Source organism: Hypomesus nipponensis, chromosome 15 (assembly GCF_054491055.1).
Source record: "Hypomesus nipponensis isolate SF chromosome 15, ASM5449105v1, whole genome shotgun sequence".
NCBI lineage: Eukaryota > Metazoa > Chordata > Actinopteri > Osmeriformes > Osmeridae > Hypomesus > Hypomesus nipponensis.
The window spans coordinates 8,012,977-8,031,767 of record NC_140375.1 but is presented as its reverse complement, the minus strand read 5'-3'; the positions used below and the strand labels follow the sequence as shown (position 1 = coordinate 8,031,767).

Sequence of the window (18,791 nt, the reverse complement as noted above, 5' to 3'; positions counted from 1 at the left end):
AGATTCATTGCACCCATAACATTAAAATCTCCGTTGTGGTTTCTGTTGTATGTCGGGGTTTTGGACATTGGATTTAGTGTAATCTAACAAGTCATTGAATTGCAGTTTGGTGATAAAATTGGTTTTATGTAACTATTTTAGTTATTTTAATTAATAAATGAGAAGTACAGAATATGACCTTAGTATTTGGAACGGACGTTTTTCAACTGTACCCCAGACTGGCAAATCTCCTCATATGTTCTGTCTTTCCTCTTGCTGTAGGCCTACAGTTTATGGCTGTGTATGGTATCAATTGCAGATGTGTTTGTGCATGTGCGTGTGTGATTATTGTCCTTACAGTTTTTACATCTGAGGATCCCATGAGCATGAAGTTTCACCATGCAAGTACACACTGCCCAAATACACACACACACACACACACACACACACATTTAACTGCTAAGAACAAAAAGCATCGTGTACATGGTTTCATGATAACATTCCAATGCTCTGAAAACTGAAATGTTGTGTGTGTGAGAGAGAGACACTGTGTGTCAGAGAGAGAAAGAGTGAGTGAAAACGAGAGTGAGATAAAGAGGGGCAGGATGAGACAAAGTAAGCGATGTGACCTAATGGATGATCAGACAAGACCAGGTGAGGTGAAGTGGAACTCAAATGCCTCCATTTCAACCTCTACCTGGAATGTAAACCTCCCCCATACCCTTACCCCCTTACTCTTCTGACTGGTGAATTTACCCCCCTCCCCCCAACACACACACAAACACACTCTTTCATCTCTGTCATTTGCTCTTGTCCAGACATGCTAAGTGTCGATTAACCTTCGGTGATGTCCCGTGGAAGTAAACTCGAAAATCACCCACACAAAATTTAGGTAATTGGTCATTCTTGCTCCTTTCTAGCTGCTTTAGTTCTGATTTAATTAGGCCTACACTTTTAGAAAATTTAATATTTAGCACGGTCTCTGTATAGTGTACAATGAATTCGTCAATTGTTACAATTAAGAGTAAATTAATAATAATTATGTTGACAAAAATTAAGCCATTAATTCCCTAATAGCAATGCAACAACGTCAGCTTTCATAACACTGTAGCGCCATGGTGTGGTTACAATGTTGCTCACTCTTGCGGTCATCCCTTTCTCAATTCTTAGAGACTAGGCGTGGCCCAAAACCCCGCGCGGTTCACATCAACATGATTCACTGAGGTACGTAGGCACGTTTACGTGAAGAAATGGGATACCCATTGGCTAACACCATTCCCCACCGTACGTTTTTATATGTTCGTGACTGGTCATTTGAGCTTGTGGGCGTGTAGAAAGTTCCAGAACTGGGCGTAGCAGGAATCTGTGTCGACGTTCATCCCCGGGAACAAAACAACCGCCGACAAGACTACCGTTTTGATTCCTTCCATCTATTCTTTGAATTGACCGCACATGATCCAGTGAACACCTTATAAGTATTGAAAGAAGTCAAATTAGATTACTTGTATTGCCAGGGGTTTCAATAACTCTAAGCAGAACAGAAAAAGTAACATTGGTGAGTAAAAAATGCATGAATTGCTAGCCGAGGTAGCTAGCGCGCGGACTCAAACCTCATGTGACAACGTACGCACACTAGCACCGCCGGCTAACCCCATATTTGGCAGTGTATCTTGTGCTAGCTTACATGTATCGTTAGTTACATGTTTATTATGTGTGTCTTTTCCCGCAGTTGATTTTCAGTAGTCTCTAAACGAAAGTAAAAAATGGACTGTGGAGTGACAGTAGTCACCAATCCTACGGTGGCGGTGAGGCTGACCAGCACCCTGAGCTCGTTTGAGTCGAATCGTAGATTCAACAGGGGAATCACCATTGCAGAGTTTAAGGTAACAGTTAGGCTACTAGCTAGCCAACCTTTAAACTAAATATCAAGCGATATTTTGCCTCAAAGCTAATGAGCTACGCACATCATTGAGTATGATACGTAGTAGGAGAATCAATTGAGACCAGTCCGCCGCATCCTGTTCTCTCGGTATTACATAGGTGTGGTCCATCAATGTAGTCCCACTGGAATGAACACAGTATAAATATTATGGCTCTGGCTCGACTCGTAGACTTATTCAATGATGATGTTTCTTTTCTATATATCTGATGAGCTAGGTGTGTGTGTCTTGTCTAGAGTAAGTTAGAGATGGTGGTGGGGACTCCTGCAGCTGGTATGGATCTCCAGCTCTTCAGCACCTCAGACAAGTTCCTGCAGAAGCTGGACAACAATGAGGCTCTGCTTGGCTCTTATGCTGTGGACGATGACTGCAGAATACATGTAAGTATCCCATGCAAATTAAGACAGGTCAGAGTTTGTTGCATGTGTCCTATACACACAAACAGACTTAACCTAATCTTGGACAAACACCCGCTATTTGTTCTATATTTCCTATACATCACTGTATCCGTTATTGAACTGAAGCATACAGTCATGTTCACACTGATGGGGTGGTTTCTCAGTCCACCGCTGGTCTGAGGGGCCTTTTGAGCAACGCTGACCACTGCATGACTTGGCACTCTTTGAACGCCAGACTGTTTCTGTAGCATTTTAATGATGCTGCGGGGATGCCTGGACAAACCAGCCTGATCTGGCTAAACATGGACATTTATTTAGGACAATAGATGTAGATACCCAGACAACAGCCAAGTTCTAGTTGTGCTCACAGCTTTCCATGGTGCTGACCCTGTTGAACCTTGCTGTGCGGAGCTTAAAGAATGATTATGGTGAAGAGACAGATCTGTATTGATAATGTTTATAAAATATCATAATGATGATGGTCAAAGGGACATGTAGTAATGGTGGTTATGAAACTCAGCTTTGTTGAGGATGGTGGCAATAATGAGGGTGGTGCTGATGACGGCGGTGGGGATTATGATGGCGATGATGATAATGATGGTTGACTGATCTGTGCCTGCAGGTGATTGACCGCAGTGGAGCTCAGATTGGAGAGTACAGTGACCTGTCCAAGGTGGAGAAGTTTGAGATCACAGATGATGCGTACGAGAAGAGAACAGGTACAGCATCTTCTCACTCACTGCCATCACTCCATAGCTGTGGCAGGCCTGGGGATTCCTGTGTTTACATCAGGCACTGTGTGGCACTGAAACACACTAACTCGTTAACTTGAGGTTATCTGAGCCTCAGTGGTACTCCCTAAGTGCTGAGTCTTGTGTGATACTTCCTGTTTATCAGGCGCAAGGTCAAGTCCAGCTTTAACGTAAAGTTGCATTGTCTTTCAAGGATAAAAACCAATAATGGTAGTTGAATGATTATAATAATCAAAAGCCGAGTTTGGTCCATGCACTTCAGCTCCTATATCAAATTAGCTTGGCTAAGCTTTCGCTTTTAGTATCATGTAACCCTAACATTTACTCAGACTCTCATCCTAGATGTCATACTGGAAACGTCATTATGATGAATGGTCATCATCTTCCTCTTTCTCAGATTCTGTGAGGTCGTTCATGAAGAAGCAGAGAGTCGGACGTTTCAACGAGGAAGAGACTGCGAAGAAGGAGGCCGAGCTTGCTGCCCTCGAGGAGGAGGAGAGGGCCGCCGCTGCTGCCATCACCGTCGGAAACCGTTGTCAAGTGAAGGTCGTTGGGCAACCCACTAAGATTGGCACGGTTATGTATGTTGGTGAGTGAGGTTGCAGCTTATGTCCTTTGCCCAGCACCAGGATTTAGGCTTTAGAGGCCTGTTTGGCTGACATAGACTTTCACTGGATTAGACAAGCCTTTGTGGTCTGCAGAATGGTATTTGTATTTCAATTCAAGTTTATTGTCATATGTACAGGATATACAAGTACAATGAAAAGCTTCCTGCCGCTTAGCTACCTACAACAGTGTAGTTTTTAATAATCAAATATATATATATAGCAGAAAATTATAATATTTACTACTTACTAACCGAGAGTGAGGTCATGCCGGGAAATATCAAACTGAGGCTGGATCAAACTGAGGCTGCTCGCTATCGCTCGGTCGATACGGCAAAGCCGAGGTTTGATATTTCCCGGCATTACCGAATGGTCGAGGTTAGTAAGTAGTTTATTATATGGCATTTTTAGCTTCTTTTCATTTTGTAAACGAAAATAAATGGTACCTCTAGGCTAATTGTAGCAAGCTCTCAAGTCTTCTTACGCTGTGTTTCATGTGTTGCCTAGCAACTCATTACTTTTGATAGAAAGCGGACAACTTGGTTCTGCTAAAATGGCTTTCATTTCAACACAAAATAACGACACAAGTGATTCAAAGAGTCTAGTCTTCATCCTCACTTTCGATGACAAATCTTTTCAGCATCATCTGGATAGTAAAACTCAGCAGCTGACTTGTCGCTCATTTTGAAGATGACGTCAGAGGGCAATACGGAGCCGTATTGACCGCTGAGGAGGGCAATACGCGTCTGGCATGACTACCCATTAGCCAGAAAGCTCGTACCGTCGCTGCCATATAATAAAAGATCATAATAATAATAAAACAAAAACTATTATACACAATACCCACTGACCAATGTAAGGAAACAGCTAAGCTATTTCTAGTAGTAATTGCATGTACGCTGGCCTTGTTTGCCACTAACTTAATATTTATAATGGAGTTTAGCCTAAGTCTATTTATCAGTTATATAAACAATAGTGTACTAAATTCTGTTTTATGTAGTGTCATGCATTACCTGTATTTAAGCACCCGTGGTCTCATTTATAAAACTGTGCGTAAGATTCTTACTAAAAGTGTACTTACACCCAAAAGCCTAAAATGGCGTACGCTCCCCAAAAAACCAATTTATAAAACCGTGCGTAAGCACACCTGTAAGCAATGTTCCTTTTTATAAATCACAGACTACCCACTAGTGTGTGTACGTGAATCAGCATTTTACCCCTCCCTGAATACGCCCATTTTTAACCATAAATAGTCAATGCCAAGCACCTCATGAATGCTAACCCAGTATATTAATGACCCTGGCATGCGATTGTTCTTTTCGGTGAATCATGCGACCGGTGGGGAAAAAACAAAAAAGCGCAACTTCTAAGACACTGTTATCCTATTGGTGGAGGCGCGAAAACCACATTATTTGGTGGCCGGTGGATCACCAATGAAAAAACAGTGCGAGTGGCGTCAACTGTGCCAGTGATATCCTGAGTCGACATATAATTTGAAAACAAAAGCGATTTGTTATGAACCAGGGCTCCAGACTAACTTCTTCCTTTTGTTGCACTGGTGCGCCAAACTTTTATTATTTAAGTGCACCAGCACAAAATGTAGGTGCACCCAAATATTTTCCTTGCGTTGCCACAAATTCAAGGTCACCTTTTTATCACGCTCCATATACATTTATATTAATGATGTAAATGACCTGAAACAAGAATAAGGTGTAGGTGAATATTGGTTTTATTTGAAGCACAATTTAACTGTATATAAAAATATTTGAAGTGCTTCACTGAACTGCCAAAATAAAACATTGCAAGCCAAATTAAACATTTCAAAATAGAAAATGCTACTGTTTAAAAGTGCTTCCCTGAACTGAGACTTAACATTTCATGGCTTTCAAGTCTTATAGCGAGTCCCCCCTTTGCTGTTGCATACCCTTCAGATGGCCAACACCTGTAATTTGGCTTTCTTGCCCTTTGGCCTTGGCTAAACCAGCTTGCTACACTCTCCCTAGCACCAAAATCCCAGCTCCATGGGTTAGCTCCATGGCCCAGCTCCGTAACTCAGGGGTGGGCAATTAATTTTGACAAGGTGCCACATGAGAAACCTGAAATGTGTTGGACGGCCGCATCAACAATAACTTGAACTTAATTCTGCTTAATATTAATTTTCAGTAAAGTATATATTTTCATTAGCTGCTACTGGTTATCAGAAGAATAAGGATATTCTGTAAATATTTATATAAATATTTTACATGTTGGTCAACTACGAAAAGACTATCGAAGTAACAGTAAAAACTAATCATTACATCAGTGTTTTATTTTATTTGTAATTAGTTAATCTTCACAAACACTGAAAAGTTGTTTTGCTTTATGTTAAAGATATGAAATTGATCAACTTTATACAAAAAGCAATACGTTTTTTTTTTCATTTTCGAGGGCTAACCAACAGCTAACTCTCCTGTCGGTGAGGTTGCGCAAGCACACATTTGTAAATTGCCTGATCACTAGTCTTTCAGGACTACATATTTACTACCGCTCAACACATTTATTTATTTTTGATTTACCTCACGCGGGCCGGATTGGGACAGCCTGTGGGCCGGATTGGGACAGCCTGTGGGCCGGTTGTGGCCCGCGGGCTGTACAATGCCCAGGTCTGCCATAACTGATTCTCTGGTGCTCAGGTTGTAATTTCAAGCACACAGCACAGAGCTGTGTAGGCCAGAGCCATAGAAAATTGGCTCTGGTGTAGGCCTACAGGAATATCTGGACCACAGCCAATCAGAGGCAAAGACCCGCCCCATCTCTGTCTCTGATTAGTTTAGACCACGCTATCCAACCATGAGTGTGAGTTCCGTCAAAGAAGAAACAAAGAAGAAACAAACACTTCGTTACTGGAGAGGCAGAGGATGCAAGGAGGTTAGGGGCACCAGTGCAACCTAGGAAAAATTGTCGCACCCGTACAAATTTGTCGCATATGCAACCAAATTGGTCGCTCTCTAGACTCTAGAGTCTAGAGCCCTGTGAACAGTAGTCTGTTAAAGTTTGGACTGATAACGAGGACGTAAATTGTAGCGATTGCACTGGAGCTTAACGACTGTATTTTCAGTTTTTGACATATTTAATGATATATGCACAGTATTAAATAAATATATTTAGTTATACACTGTGTTCTGCAGTTATCTAAAGGTAGGATATGTGATGTTTTCCTGTATTCCATGCAGTCGGGGCATCTTCCCCTCCTACACTCCCTCAGTGGACAATCTGATGGTGAAACAGCACTGAGTTTTGATTTAAAATTTGAGTTGGATTGTACAAGGTGTTTATGGAACAATTATCACTCTGTACAAGCGCAAATAACACTGCTGGATGTTCGTGATGATTATGAAATGGAGAGAAAAAAAAACGTGTTTGAGTAGAAAAAAATATATACATTTTACAAGTAATTGTTCTTCCCACATTTACTTTCTGAAGTCTGATTACAGTACGGTCATCTACGTCGCCTATTCCCACTGTCTCCAAAATGTGGGTAGGCCTACGGATGGGTCAGAGTTTGCGTGGAGTACCGCACATTCTCCCGTCAAGTTCGTTTTTTATAAATCACAACCTTTGCGTGGGAAGGCGTACGCACATTTTCAGCCCCGTTTTGTGCGTATGCAACGTTTATAAATGAGACCCCTGGAGTCATGCTCCGTCAGGGTCAGGTGCATGATGACTCCGCCCTCTGACTTGCAGGTACGGCAGACTTCAAGCCAGGCCATTGGGTTGGAGTGAAGTACGACGAGCCACTGGGGAAACACGATGGATGGTGAGAGATTATCTGTCACTGTGAGGTCATTATGACCTCATAATATAGCCCAATGTGGTCGTAGTAACCACATGAATTTATAGTTCTACCTCTGGGAATAAGATTTCAATCTGGCAAGGTGTTTACTAAAGGCTTTCTCATTTTGTTAAGAACAGACTCCTGATTTGTTCCCCTTCTTGTCTCCCCTCCCTCCTCAAAAGTGTGAACGGCAAACGCTACTTTGAGTGTGAGAACAAGTATGGTGCCTTTGTCAAACCCCTGACGGTTACCACAGGAGACTTTCCAGAGGAGGACTATGGACTGGATGAGATGTAGGACTGTGATGATGTCATAATGTCAAGGGGCCCATCTGAAAGGTTCCACTTTGGCCTCTGTCCAGCCACTAACCAGAAGCGAGGGACACCTGAGTGTCACTATTTTATATTTGTTTGGTTTTGCACTGGTTCTGATTGGAAAAGGTTATGGGATTAAGGCAGTGCTGCGTTTGCGTCATCTCTAAAGCATCACATGGACTAAAAATAGGAAACAGTCCAGCACACATCTCTTCCATTGTTTCATAGAAAGAAAAATTGTAGAGAAAGCAAAACATGGGGAGTCTTGACTGAGTGTAGAAAAGTCCTGGTAGCATCCATCGACAGCGTGTATGATATAATCTATTCAATGTTGCATGTGACCTCGTCACCAGGAAGTGTGAAGACATTCTTCACACTTCCACTGCACCCTGCACCCATCTTCTCCACTCAGTAATGTTTGTCTGTAATCGGAGCAGGTATCTCCCAAGATGGCCGTAAAACACTTAACTCTGTACCACATCTGTTCAGATATTTGAGACTCAAACTTGTGATCATTTCTATATATTTTTTGTGTACAAAGATGATTGTATATAACAGTTTCATAGGTCTTACTCATAGGTTACATGCATTTTTTTGGTTTACAAATATAAAGAACTGTATGTTGCTAAGGGTAGTTCTAATGGGAGATGTTTAATATTGATTCATGTCAAACAGATACAAGCATCCAATATGCCTTGTTATAACATTGTCTTTGACTTTTATTTAAAGAATTACTTGTGTTTTGAGTGAATAACTCTATGGTTCCTCTTCTTCTTGTGAAGGAGAGGATGAAGAAGGACATTCTCAATTAGTTTGCACTAACTTACTGTTTTGTCTCTGTTCTTGACCTCTGGTTTTGTGCATTTCTTCTCAATTCTTATTACAACCAAATGTTCCTAGCAATGTTGTATGAGGGTACAAATGCTGACTGAATTGGTGCTGAGAAGGTAGAAGTGTGTTTAGACATCTGTCTTCTCCTGTGTCTGAGGGTAATAGGAAACCATTTTGTTACTTCTCAATATTTGCTCATCCCAATTTTCCAGCATACATCTCAATCAACTTTTTCCACACTGACGTTGTGGACCGTGTATCTTCCTAATCTCCCCTACTTTTTGTAATCACAGATCTAACAATGATTGGATTTGTTAAAGCTAGATTTTGGTTCTTTTTATTGAACAAAGTAATGTCAACTCTGTGATTTCATTGTGGAAGGATGGAAGTAAAGAAGGTTGCATGTATGAGTAATTCAAACACCTGTTTCCATATCGACAGCATCCTTTTCATAGATAGTTCATTTTTGCTGGCAACAATGCACTCTTCCAACACGATGACATGCCTTTTATCCTCCACCCAGGCTTCTCTAATAGGCTCTGTTGTTGTAGGACTCATGGCTGCTTCAGAAGGACTGGAAGATGACAGCATGTGATCCGTCATGTGTAGTCACCCACATGAGGGTGTAATGCTTCGAAAAGAAATGTGAAATTCTTAAGCAAATTATTCAAGGTTTTTTTCTGTTGTCTGTCTGATCAGTACTGACAGGCTATTGTGATTTATTTTTTATTGCAAACCATTGAAAACATAAAAAGGTGCTGGTGTTTATGTGCCATAATGTGTAATGATGTGCATAATAAAACGCATTTTGCCAGTATTACATGAAGTTGTGTTTATTAGAAAACACGGGTACTAATTTACTGCCACATAACCTGGACAGTCACTGGTCCAGTAGCCTGACATTTGAATGGGCCAAAGAGGCAGATTTCTACACGGGACAAGGCAAGACCAGTCCGTCTACTGACACCAACGCAGGTATATCACTGATTAAAACGGACTTCACAGTCCTGGCTACATGTACGTTAAAGAAGGGGGTTGGGAAGGGAAAAATAATCTGTTCTGCTCCTATACAAGCACACGTCACACCTATAGCCTGTTGTAGCTGAGCTAACGCGAGGAGTGCGATTCTCTGCCAGCAGTGTGCGACAGAGACGGGGAAGATGGCGACGCAGGAGACAGAGGCAACTCCGCAAACCACCGTCAGCAACGGCGAGGTAAAAAAATATGAATGAAATTATTTGAAGGTCTTCCATTCTTGACAAATATGACAGAGGCGTGTCGTAAAATCGAAAACCGAGAGTGACAGGACAGGTACTTAACTGCGTGGACGATTATTCACAAGAGCCATGAGAGTGACGTTGTCAATTGCCGGTCGGTTTTAAAACGACCCCCTGCCTTTCACGATGCGTTGTTGAGAAATGCTTTGGCTACCCAGCTGAATCTGCAAATTGGCTATACGTATCTCTGCAAAATATGTATTAGTATATACTCTAGTTTGGTATGAAGGTAATGTATGTAATGTTATATCATCTTGATAAGTAGGCACCTGACTAGCTTAATGATGCTGTGCTGGGGTTAGCTTGTTAGCTAGTATAATTCGGTACCGTCTCCGCACCAACAGCGTGGTTAATTTGAGTTGCTAGCTAACGTTAGCTAGGATGGTGAAAAAGCTAACTAGCCGGCCTGTTCTGTCAACGGGGAAAATGAAGTTGTCAATAATTTGTCATGTAGCTAGTCCGTAATATGACCATTCGTTATTTTTTTTACAAAGCATATGTATGCAGCCACTTAACTGAATACTTTTGCTAACTAGCCTTATCTGTTGTCTTGTATGGAAATGGATGGTCATTCAGAGCCGTGATTAAGATGCTAGTTTAGCCAGGTAGGTAGCTAGCCTAGCTACTGCACTTGCTATCCAGTTAACTTTACATAAACTGGTAAATGTTAACGTAAGGTTGTAGGTAACCAGGGGGCAGTCTCTCAGCTATCCAGTCGAGGTTCTCAGTGTAACGTGTTGTTTGTTGTCCTGGCTTAATATTCAAATTACATAGTAGCTATGTTTGGCCTTTGTGTCAAATACGCATATACGCACTCATCGTCATTTTAGCTAAATGGCTCAAAGCGCCTTAATCCTGTTTTATACTTATTACACATTTCCATCCTTTCATGCTAGTGTGGTTACCTTTAAGTCCAGGACTCAACAGGTGTGAACATCTTAGGCCGCACATATGGAATTGACAGTGGTCTTGCTTTGTCTCAAACTGTGCCTTGACAGATGTCTCTACACGATTTCGCATGAGAAACGGGAGTCCTCTGATGTCAGCGCCAGTACATAGTCTCTGGCTAGCACAGACCTCCTACATCTCTCCAACATAATATACTCATATTGCAGAGACGCTTATCGAAATCCAATGCTGTCATCTCCAGAAAAAACAGTCATGTCCTGAATCAGATACTGTCACTCTAGAAAATGAGTTTGACTGCTTGAGCAATGGAACCACAGCTGTTTTTCCCCTTACTTTAATCACTCTATTCCTTCTCTCAATAACACCGTTCCCTTGTTTTTTTCCTGTTACCCCCTCATCTCTCATCCAATATTTTCTCAATTTCCCTTTTGCACTGTTATACAGTAAAACATTGACAGACTGGAATGACTTGCCCCTCAGAAGCAAACCACAAGGAAGCAGTGAATTATGTGACCAGTTGTTGGTTAGTTAAATGTTAATCCTAGTTGGGGGTTTGAAATGTAGGCTAATGATTATCTCAAGGTAGGCAAAATCAGATAACAACCTTCTTGCTTGGATTTGTGGTTGTCACTGCTCTTTCTCCATGGACTAAATCTTATCTATCCCACTTAAAAGAATGGGCATCTGCTAGAGATAATGAAATCTTTTGGCTTGGCTAACAAAATAAGACCTACATGTGTTTTCCCCTATACATATGGTGGTCCTCAGCGCAGACATGGTAGTAGCCATGGGCTTTAATCAGATAGATGATATAGGCCTAGACCCGTCCACTATAAAGAGTGATGATGATTATCGGCGTGTTGGCTGAAACCTGCCTTCTGTGGGCTGTTTTGGCCCTTAGGGCTGTACCGGCAGTATGTTGGTGACATTGAGGGGAGATGTAATGTTGAGATATGGGGAGCAGCCTCATGACTTGGCATGGGTTCCTATTTTGTGTCTCAGTTGGAACGCTAAGAACCTGTCTGCCTGTGATTGCCTGGGGTTTGTCTCAGAGGACTACCGCCCAATGACAGGCCTCTTGCCTGTTTGTGATTTTGCAATATTTTCCGCCCATGATTCCTCTCCCCTCTAATCAGTCTTCCTATAGCACAACTACTCAGTATTTTAAGTGGTCAATGTAACCAGTAAAAATGAAAAGACTTGCCTCCACCTCTGGAGAAATGTAACATTGTTTATAATATCATATCAATACAATATCATTGTTATGATATTACATGGCTTCATGAAGACTTTGCTTAAGATACTGCGACTGCATTAGTTTTTTTAAATAGCTTGTGTTTCGATAGACGTGGACATCACCTCTTCAGACAGGGTGGCTACTTAACTGCGTGTGCGTGTGTGTGCGCAGGTGAGCAGTAATGGTGCGGCGGCGGACGGCCAGGCTGTACAGACTGCTGAGAACGCTCAGGACCCTCAGCAGCAGCAGCAGCAGCAGCCTCCACAGCCCCCTCCCAACGCATGGCAGGTCATCAAAGGAGTCCTCTTCAGGTAAGACAAACCCCTGGCTCACACTCTGTACACACTCTGTACACACACACACACACACTCATTACACGCAGAGTGTGGATTTGTCATCAGTGGGTGATGCCCTTTGGGCTGATTGTGGGGCGGGGGGGCTTATTCTTGTTGGAGAGAAGTAGCATGGTATTGTGAATAGTTTATAATCCTCCTTCCTGACCTCAGTCATGGTCTGTGTGACATGTCTAATCACTGTTGTGTCCCTCTGAAGAACTCTGGCTTGGAGTCAAGGGTCAGGGTTGGAGCTGTCACAGGGCACATAATGAACATGGAGTCTGGTACCATTGTGACACTGAGGAGGTGGACAGTGTGTGTGTGTATATAAGGGTGTAGGATGAGACAGACAGGTTGTCTGATGTCCAACACCATGGCTCAGGCTGAATTATAGGATCAATTACAAAACAAGTATTATTGATTGTAGTGGAAAACCGCCCAGAGGTCAAGCTGAGGTTGTCTGTGGCTGTTTGACTCTGAACTGTTTGGTTATTTGTGCCTGTGTTTGTTTGAGAGCAAGAGCAGAGAGGTGTTTGTATTGGAGCTTCCACCAGTTAGAACAAGTGCATGAGCTCCTTAAAGACCCCCCAGGGTGCTGTTAGTTCCCTGAGGGGGGATGAGGGTTATTAAAGTGTTGTCCCTGCTTCATTAATGAGTGTCTAGAGAGTCAGATCCTGTCTTAGAGGCCACTTCCTCTAGAGAAGTGAGCCAACACCTTAAACTCCCATCAAACTGACCTCAGGAATGGTGTGTATGGTCCCTGTGTTGGCATTCTGACTTGGCCTCAGCATCGTCTGCTGTTTCACTTCTCCCTGTTGTATGTACTCGGTCATTTAGAAAAGTTTCTCTTGTCTATAAGTTGTCCCCCTAATTTCTTCCGTTCTCTCCATCCCTCCCTCCTCTCCTCCTTTTTTCGGTCTCCAGGATCTTCATCATCTGGGCCATCAGCAGCTGGTTCCGTCGAGGGCCCGCCACCCCAGACCCCAGTACCCCTGCAGGGGCACCGCGGGTTCCCAGCCGCAACCTTTTCCCCAAGGAGAGCCTCATGGTACTGCAGCCTGCAACAACACGTCCCCCTCCCCTCGTGACATCACAGCAAACGGGTTCCTAACAGCAACTTGCGCTTTCTACATTTCCTGTACATTTGAAAGGGAATGTATTTATTTTTCCGCAACATTCCATATGATGCTGCTCAGAAAGAACTAGATTTTCATTGTGGTTGGCTTCAGGATGGGTAAAACACAATGACTATTACTAAGGAACCGGTATTGTTCTTCATTGTGGATTTCATTCCAAATGTCATGAGTCAAAGAAATGACTTTCCTTCTTTTTTTTTTTTTTTCTTCCCCCCCTTTTCTCTGTCCCCACCTCCTTTTCCTTCCTGCCTCACATTGTCACCCCCCTCTCTCCAACTTCTCTCCAATCTCCCCCCTCTCTCTATACTTCTCTCCTCTCACCCCCCTCCAGGACCTGTATGTGTACATCTCACAGGATGAGGTTTTCTCCGACTTCAACAACACAGAGGCCCTGTTCTGGTTTCACAGAGACCTGATCTATGGAGACTGGAACATGGGAGAGGACGGGGATGGGTGCTACGAGCACTACAGGGACCTGGACATCCCAGAGGTGAGTTGGAGGATGCCACAATACGGAAGGAAGGGGGTGGGGGGTGTAAATTGTGGAGGACAGGAAAGGGGTGATAGTGAGAGGAATTGAGTGAGGGGGAGGAAAATACAGGAGAGGAGTCGAAAAGAATAAAAGGTGACAGCTGCTATAACAATTTTTAAAAGTTGAATAAAGTGTAGCAAGTCTTTTCTTATCGGTGTCCCTCTGTCTCTTGTCTGGTGTGCAACAGTCGGTACAGATGAATGGTTCCCTCTACATACATGTGTATTTCACCAAAAGTGGGTTCCACCCAGACCCCAAACGCAAGGGACAGTACCGCAGGCTGGCCACGGTTCATTCCACACGGAGTAAGAACCCAACGTTTTCTTTGCTCCTACACTTCTCCCTTTCAGTATCACTCACAGACACGCACACTCATTGGATCACCAGAACCAACCCCTCATTTCTACTTTTAACCCCGACAGTGTTGAACAAGTTCAAGCGCAGGAAGTTCATGAAGACCAAGAACCTGTTGACAGGGGAAACTGAGGCTGATCCCGAGATGATCAAGGTCGGACATCTGGCATTGTTCCATATCTGTTACTATACCCCACCCATCACCACTTAGGCCTATAGCTGTATAAACATGTATGTGATGATGCAGAGCTGTGTGGGTAAGGTTTCTTGTAACATCTGTTCCTCTTTGTTTTGATTTCTGGCTGCCCCTCCATGTCTTTCACTTTGTTTCCCTTTCCCTCTCCTGTTTCTGTCTCCCCCTCCCTCTCTGTTTCTGTCTCCCCCTCCCTTTCCCCCTCCCTCTCTGTTTCTGTCTCCCCCTCCCTTTCCCCCTCCCTCTCTGTTTCTGTCTCCCCCTCCCTTTCCCCCTCCCTCTCTGTTTCTGTCTCCCCCTCCCTTTCCCTTTCTTCTCCCCTCCACCCCACCACCACAGAGAGCAGAGAGTCACGGTCCAGTTGAGGTCATCTCCCACTGGCACCCCAACCTGACCATCAACATGGTGGACGACCACACGGCATGGGTCAAGGGCTCAGTCCCCCCTCCCCTCGACCAACGTAAGCTCTTCCTTACCACCCCTACACACTTCATTGGGTCATATCAAATCCTCATTTGGAGGGGTACCAAAAATAAAGTAGTTAGTGTCACAGTTTGGTTGATGGGAATTTGCATTCAAGACTGCAAAAAGTGTCCCACATTACAGTAAAACGGTAGCCCGTCAAGGGGCTTGTTTCAACTCTGTGCCCCTAAAAGTTGCTTTTTACACCAACCCTTATACAGATGTGAAGTTTGACGCTGTGAGTGGCGACTACTACCCAATTGTTTACTTCAACGACTACTGGAACCTGCAGAAGGACTACTACCCCATTAACGACACGCAGCAAACCCTGCCCCTCCGGCTGGCCTACTGCCCGCTCTCCCTGTGGCGCTGGCAGCTGTACGCCGCACAGAACGCACGCTCACCCTGGAACTTCCTGCCGGAGGACACCTACGAGCAGTCTGACGAGGACCAGGACTCCGTCAAGGTCAGGGGTCAAAGGGGATCTAGGGGGGTTGGATGTTGTAGTTGAGGGAATCCAAGAGTGCTGAGCTGTCAGTCTCCCCTGCCCTCCACTACTTCACATCTGACAAGCTTTCATCATTTATTGTTGTTTTTATTTGGTGAATTAATACAGGATGGCATCCATGATGAAATAACATGTTGTTGTAAGCCACAGTGATTGTCACATATCTCTTTGCTAGGCTATATAATCTAAGATCCATGCGGTTTCTACAGTGACTGTCACTAAGGAAGTGTGTGTTTGTAGGTGGCTCTGCTGGAAACTAACCCTTACCTGCTGGGTGTCACCATTGTGGTCTCCATTGTACACAGCATCTTTGAGTTCCTGGCCTTCAAGAATGGTGAGTTTGTCTGACTGTTTCTGGTGGTGTCTGTACAGAGGTGGTCTTGTGGTGTGAGAAACAGTCCCGGGGATATCGTCATGTCTCCTCTTCTCTCGCGTTTATCCCGTGTCTCTCTTTCTCCTCCTCCTCCCGTCCATCTCAGACATCCAGTTCTGGAACAGCCGTCAGTCCCTGGAGGGTCTGTCTGTGCGCTCCATCATCTTTGGGGTGTTCCAGTCCCTTGTGGTGCTGCTCTACATCCTGGACAATGAGACCAACTTTGTGGTGCAGGTCAGCGTGTTCATCGGCCTGCTCATCGACTTCTGGAAGATCACCAAGGTCATGGATGTCAAGGTGGGTTCCTAAGGGGTCAAAGGGTGATGGTGGAATCCTCAGCGGGTCAGTGTGGGTGCTTCAGAATCAAGCTGGGGTCAGGGGTCAAAGATTGTGGGGTCATGGTGATTGAGGTCAGAACTATGAAACCTGTACTGTGTTGATTCTGTCTAATCTTCCCCAGCTGGACAGAGAGAACAAGATTGCAGGGGTCATTCCACGTTTAGTATTCCAAGACAAGTCTACATACATCAAGTCTTCAACCAAAATCTACGACGATGTAAGTCACACCCCGGCACCTGCTAGAGACACTAACTCCACACCTTATTGAACCAGAGGAGACATCTGACTGAATGGGTTGTATTCATCTACATGTACTAATTGTTTCTGTCTCCACTCCTCTGCTCTCCTCCCCTTTCTTTCATCATCTCCCCCCCCCCCCCCCCCGTTTCAGATGGCCTTCAAGTACCTATCGTGGCTGCTCTATCCTCTGTTCGGCTGCTATGCCATTTACAGTCTGCTCTATGTAGAGCACAAAGGCTGGTACTCCTGGGTGCTCAGCATGCTCTACGGCTTCCTCCTGACCTTTGGTGAGTCGCTGACTCACACGGCGCTCAACCCTCCAATCAACAAATTATTTCAAATACTCCACAACCTGGTTGAAATATAGGCTCCCAGATCCTTTCCTTAAAAACATGCTTCTGTTTGCTTGGTCGGATGGGTGGGATTGAGATCTTGTTGGAAATGTATTGGTTTTAGATTTTTACAGGCCAGATCAGTCAATCTAAGATAATGGTTAAGAAATTCCTTTCTTTTTCTCTTTTCAATAGTGATGTTTTGAGGCCTCAATCAAATCATCAAACATCATACAGTTGTTTAATACTACGACTAGTATCTTTCCACCTGCTAATTGATAAGATCGGTCTAAACACAAAAGCAGCAGTCTGTAGGCAATTGATCAATCATTTGACAACCTCTGGTGTCTATATAGATCCAGTCTATTATCATTGACAAGGATTCGCCCTAATCTATCCAGCTAAATGAGAGCGCTGGTCTTGAGCAGACCAGGACAAGGTCCACTAATCCAAGTGTCCACATTGTTTCTCTTTTTGTTTCACAGATGTTATTTACATGCTGAGTTGTTAATCTCATTTTGTTTCCTGTGTCTTGCTCATTTGATTGGCTCCAGGCTTCATCACCATGACGCCGCAGCTGTTCATCAACTACAAGATGAAGTCTGTGGCCCACCTCCCATGGAGGATGCTCACATACAAGGCCCTCAACACCTTCATAGATGACCTGTTTGCCTTCGTCATCAAGATGCCCATGATGTACAGGATAGGATGTCTCAGAGATGGTGGGTCTTCAGCTCTCATCTACTCTGTCCTCCTACTCTTCTCAACTTGGCTCATTGCTACATCTGTACCACACATCTCATAATATACTCCCTGTCTGTCCACCTCTAGATGTGGTGTTCTTCGTGTACTTGTACCAGCGTTGGATCTACCGGGTTGACCCCAACCGGGTCAACGAGTTTGGCACCAGCGGTGTGGACCCGTCTAAGGACAGCACGGCAGAGGGGGAGGTCGCTGCGATAACAGACACCCCTGCCATCGCCGCTGTCACAGACAAACCAGATGGAGAGAAGAAGAATGATTAACAGAGACCAAGTTATCCATCCCCCCCATCCAGGTCCCTACACCATGAACCCTGAACCCCCCTCCCCCCACTTGCCCTTGCTCCTGGGGCGTGGAAGACTCGTGGAGACCCAGGCAGAGTCCAACGCCCAATCATCTGCCAAGAAAAGGAGTCATCGTAAATCTGTCATGGACACCGCTTAAAAAATCCATTATTATTTAGGTTCAGCTTTCTCTCCTTGATTTTGAAGTGGGGACCCGCTGCAAATCATATTTAATGTAGACTTACCTGTTCTTATTTCTCAACCCCTCCCTCCTGCTCTCTTCTGTTTTGCAGTTCAAGTGAAGTAACACAACGATGTGACGTATACTGTTATATATAATTTAGATTGGGTATCTTTGGGGGGGGGGGGGGGGGCTGTGAGTGAGGAGGTGGGTGGGGGGTGTTGGCTGACAGTACATATCTCTTTGTATTTTTTAAAGTACAGGAAGAAAAAGAGGCCAAGTGCAGCTTTGCTCTGTTTGTGGATTACTTGTGAATTTATTTTCTGTCATTCCATGTGTGAGCAAGCTGTGTCATGGTTTACCTGGAAACTGGGGTGTAGTGCAGGAAGAGGCACTGGAAGGGTCCTGATCCAAGATGGTGGCTGAACGGAACCAAGATGGGCCCTGTCCAGTCGCTACTCAATACAGTGATTAATACCCGAATCTTTTTTTAAACAAATGGTTGTTGTTCCCAACTTGAGCAAAAAAAAACAAAAAAAAACAGCCTTGTAGGTATTAATATAAATATATTAATATTATTGATTATGATGACTTGATTTTGTTTGTTTTTCAGTCAAATTTTTTTTTTGTATGTCCTGAAACTGTACAGAATCTGAGCTTGTAATGTTAATAACACTGATCTCAAACTGTTTAGCAGTAGTTCA

The 18,791-nt window shown here is 43.9% G+C and overlaps 2 protein-coding genes across 3 annotated transcripts; both read left to right on the top strand.

Moving 5' to 3' along the window:
- The first annotated feature begins 1,340 nt into the window (after nt 1-1,340).
- Nucleotides 1,341-9,453, top strand: tbcb (tubulin folding cofactor B). The gene is made up of 7 exons (XM_084674899.1): nt 1,341-1,534; nt 1,709-1,862; nt 2,156-2,299; nt 2,940-3,036; nt 3,467-3,658; nt 7,398-7,470; nt 7,671-9,453. Exons 2-7 carry the CDS (start codon nt 1,743-1,745, stop codon nt 7,783-7,785), a joined length of 741 nt encoding a protein of 246 aa, XP_084531025.1. The 5' UTR covers nt 1,341-1,534; nt 1,709-1,742; the 3' UTR covers nt 7,786-9,453.
- A 316-nt stretch (nt 9,454-9,769) lies between these two features.
- On the top strand, nt 9,770-18,778 carry clptm1 (CLPTM1 regulator of GABA type A receptor forward trafficking). 2 transcript variants are annotated; one of them, XM_084673797.1, is made up of 14 exons: nt 9,770-9,847; nt 12,228-12,367; nt 13,316-13,439; nt 13,859-14,017; nt 14,247-14,364; nt 14,482-14,567; nt 14,946-15,066; nt 15,290-15,534; nt 15,817-15,910; nt 16,056-16,246; nt 16,410-16,505; nt 16,680-16,815; nt 17,415-17,582; nt 17,692-18,778. In XM_084673797.1, the coding sequence occupies exons 1-14, from the start codon at nt 9,794-9,796 to the stop codon at nt 17,883-17,885; spliced, it is 1,926 nt and encodes a 641-aa protein (XP_084529923.1). In that variant the 5' UTR covers nt 9,770-9,793; the 3' UTR covers nt 17,886-18,778. The 2 variants fall into 2 exon arrangements, with proteins under 2 accessions (XP_084529923.1, XP_084529924.1); XM_084673798.1 differs by lacking the exon at nt 9,770-9,847 and adding an exon at nt 10,119-10,139.
- Nucleotides 18,779-18,791: the final 13 nt, after the last annotated feature.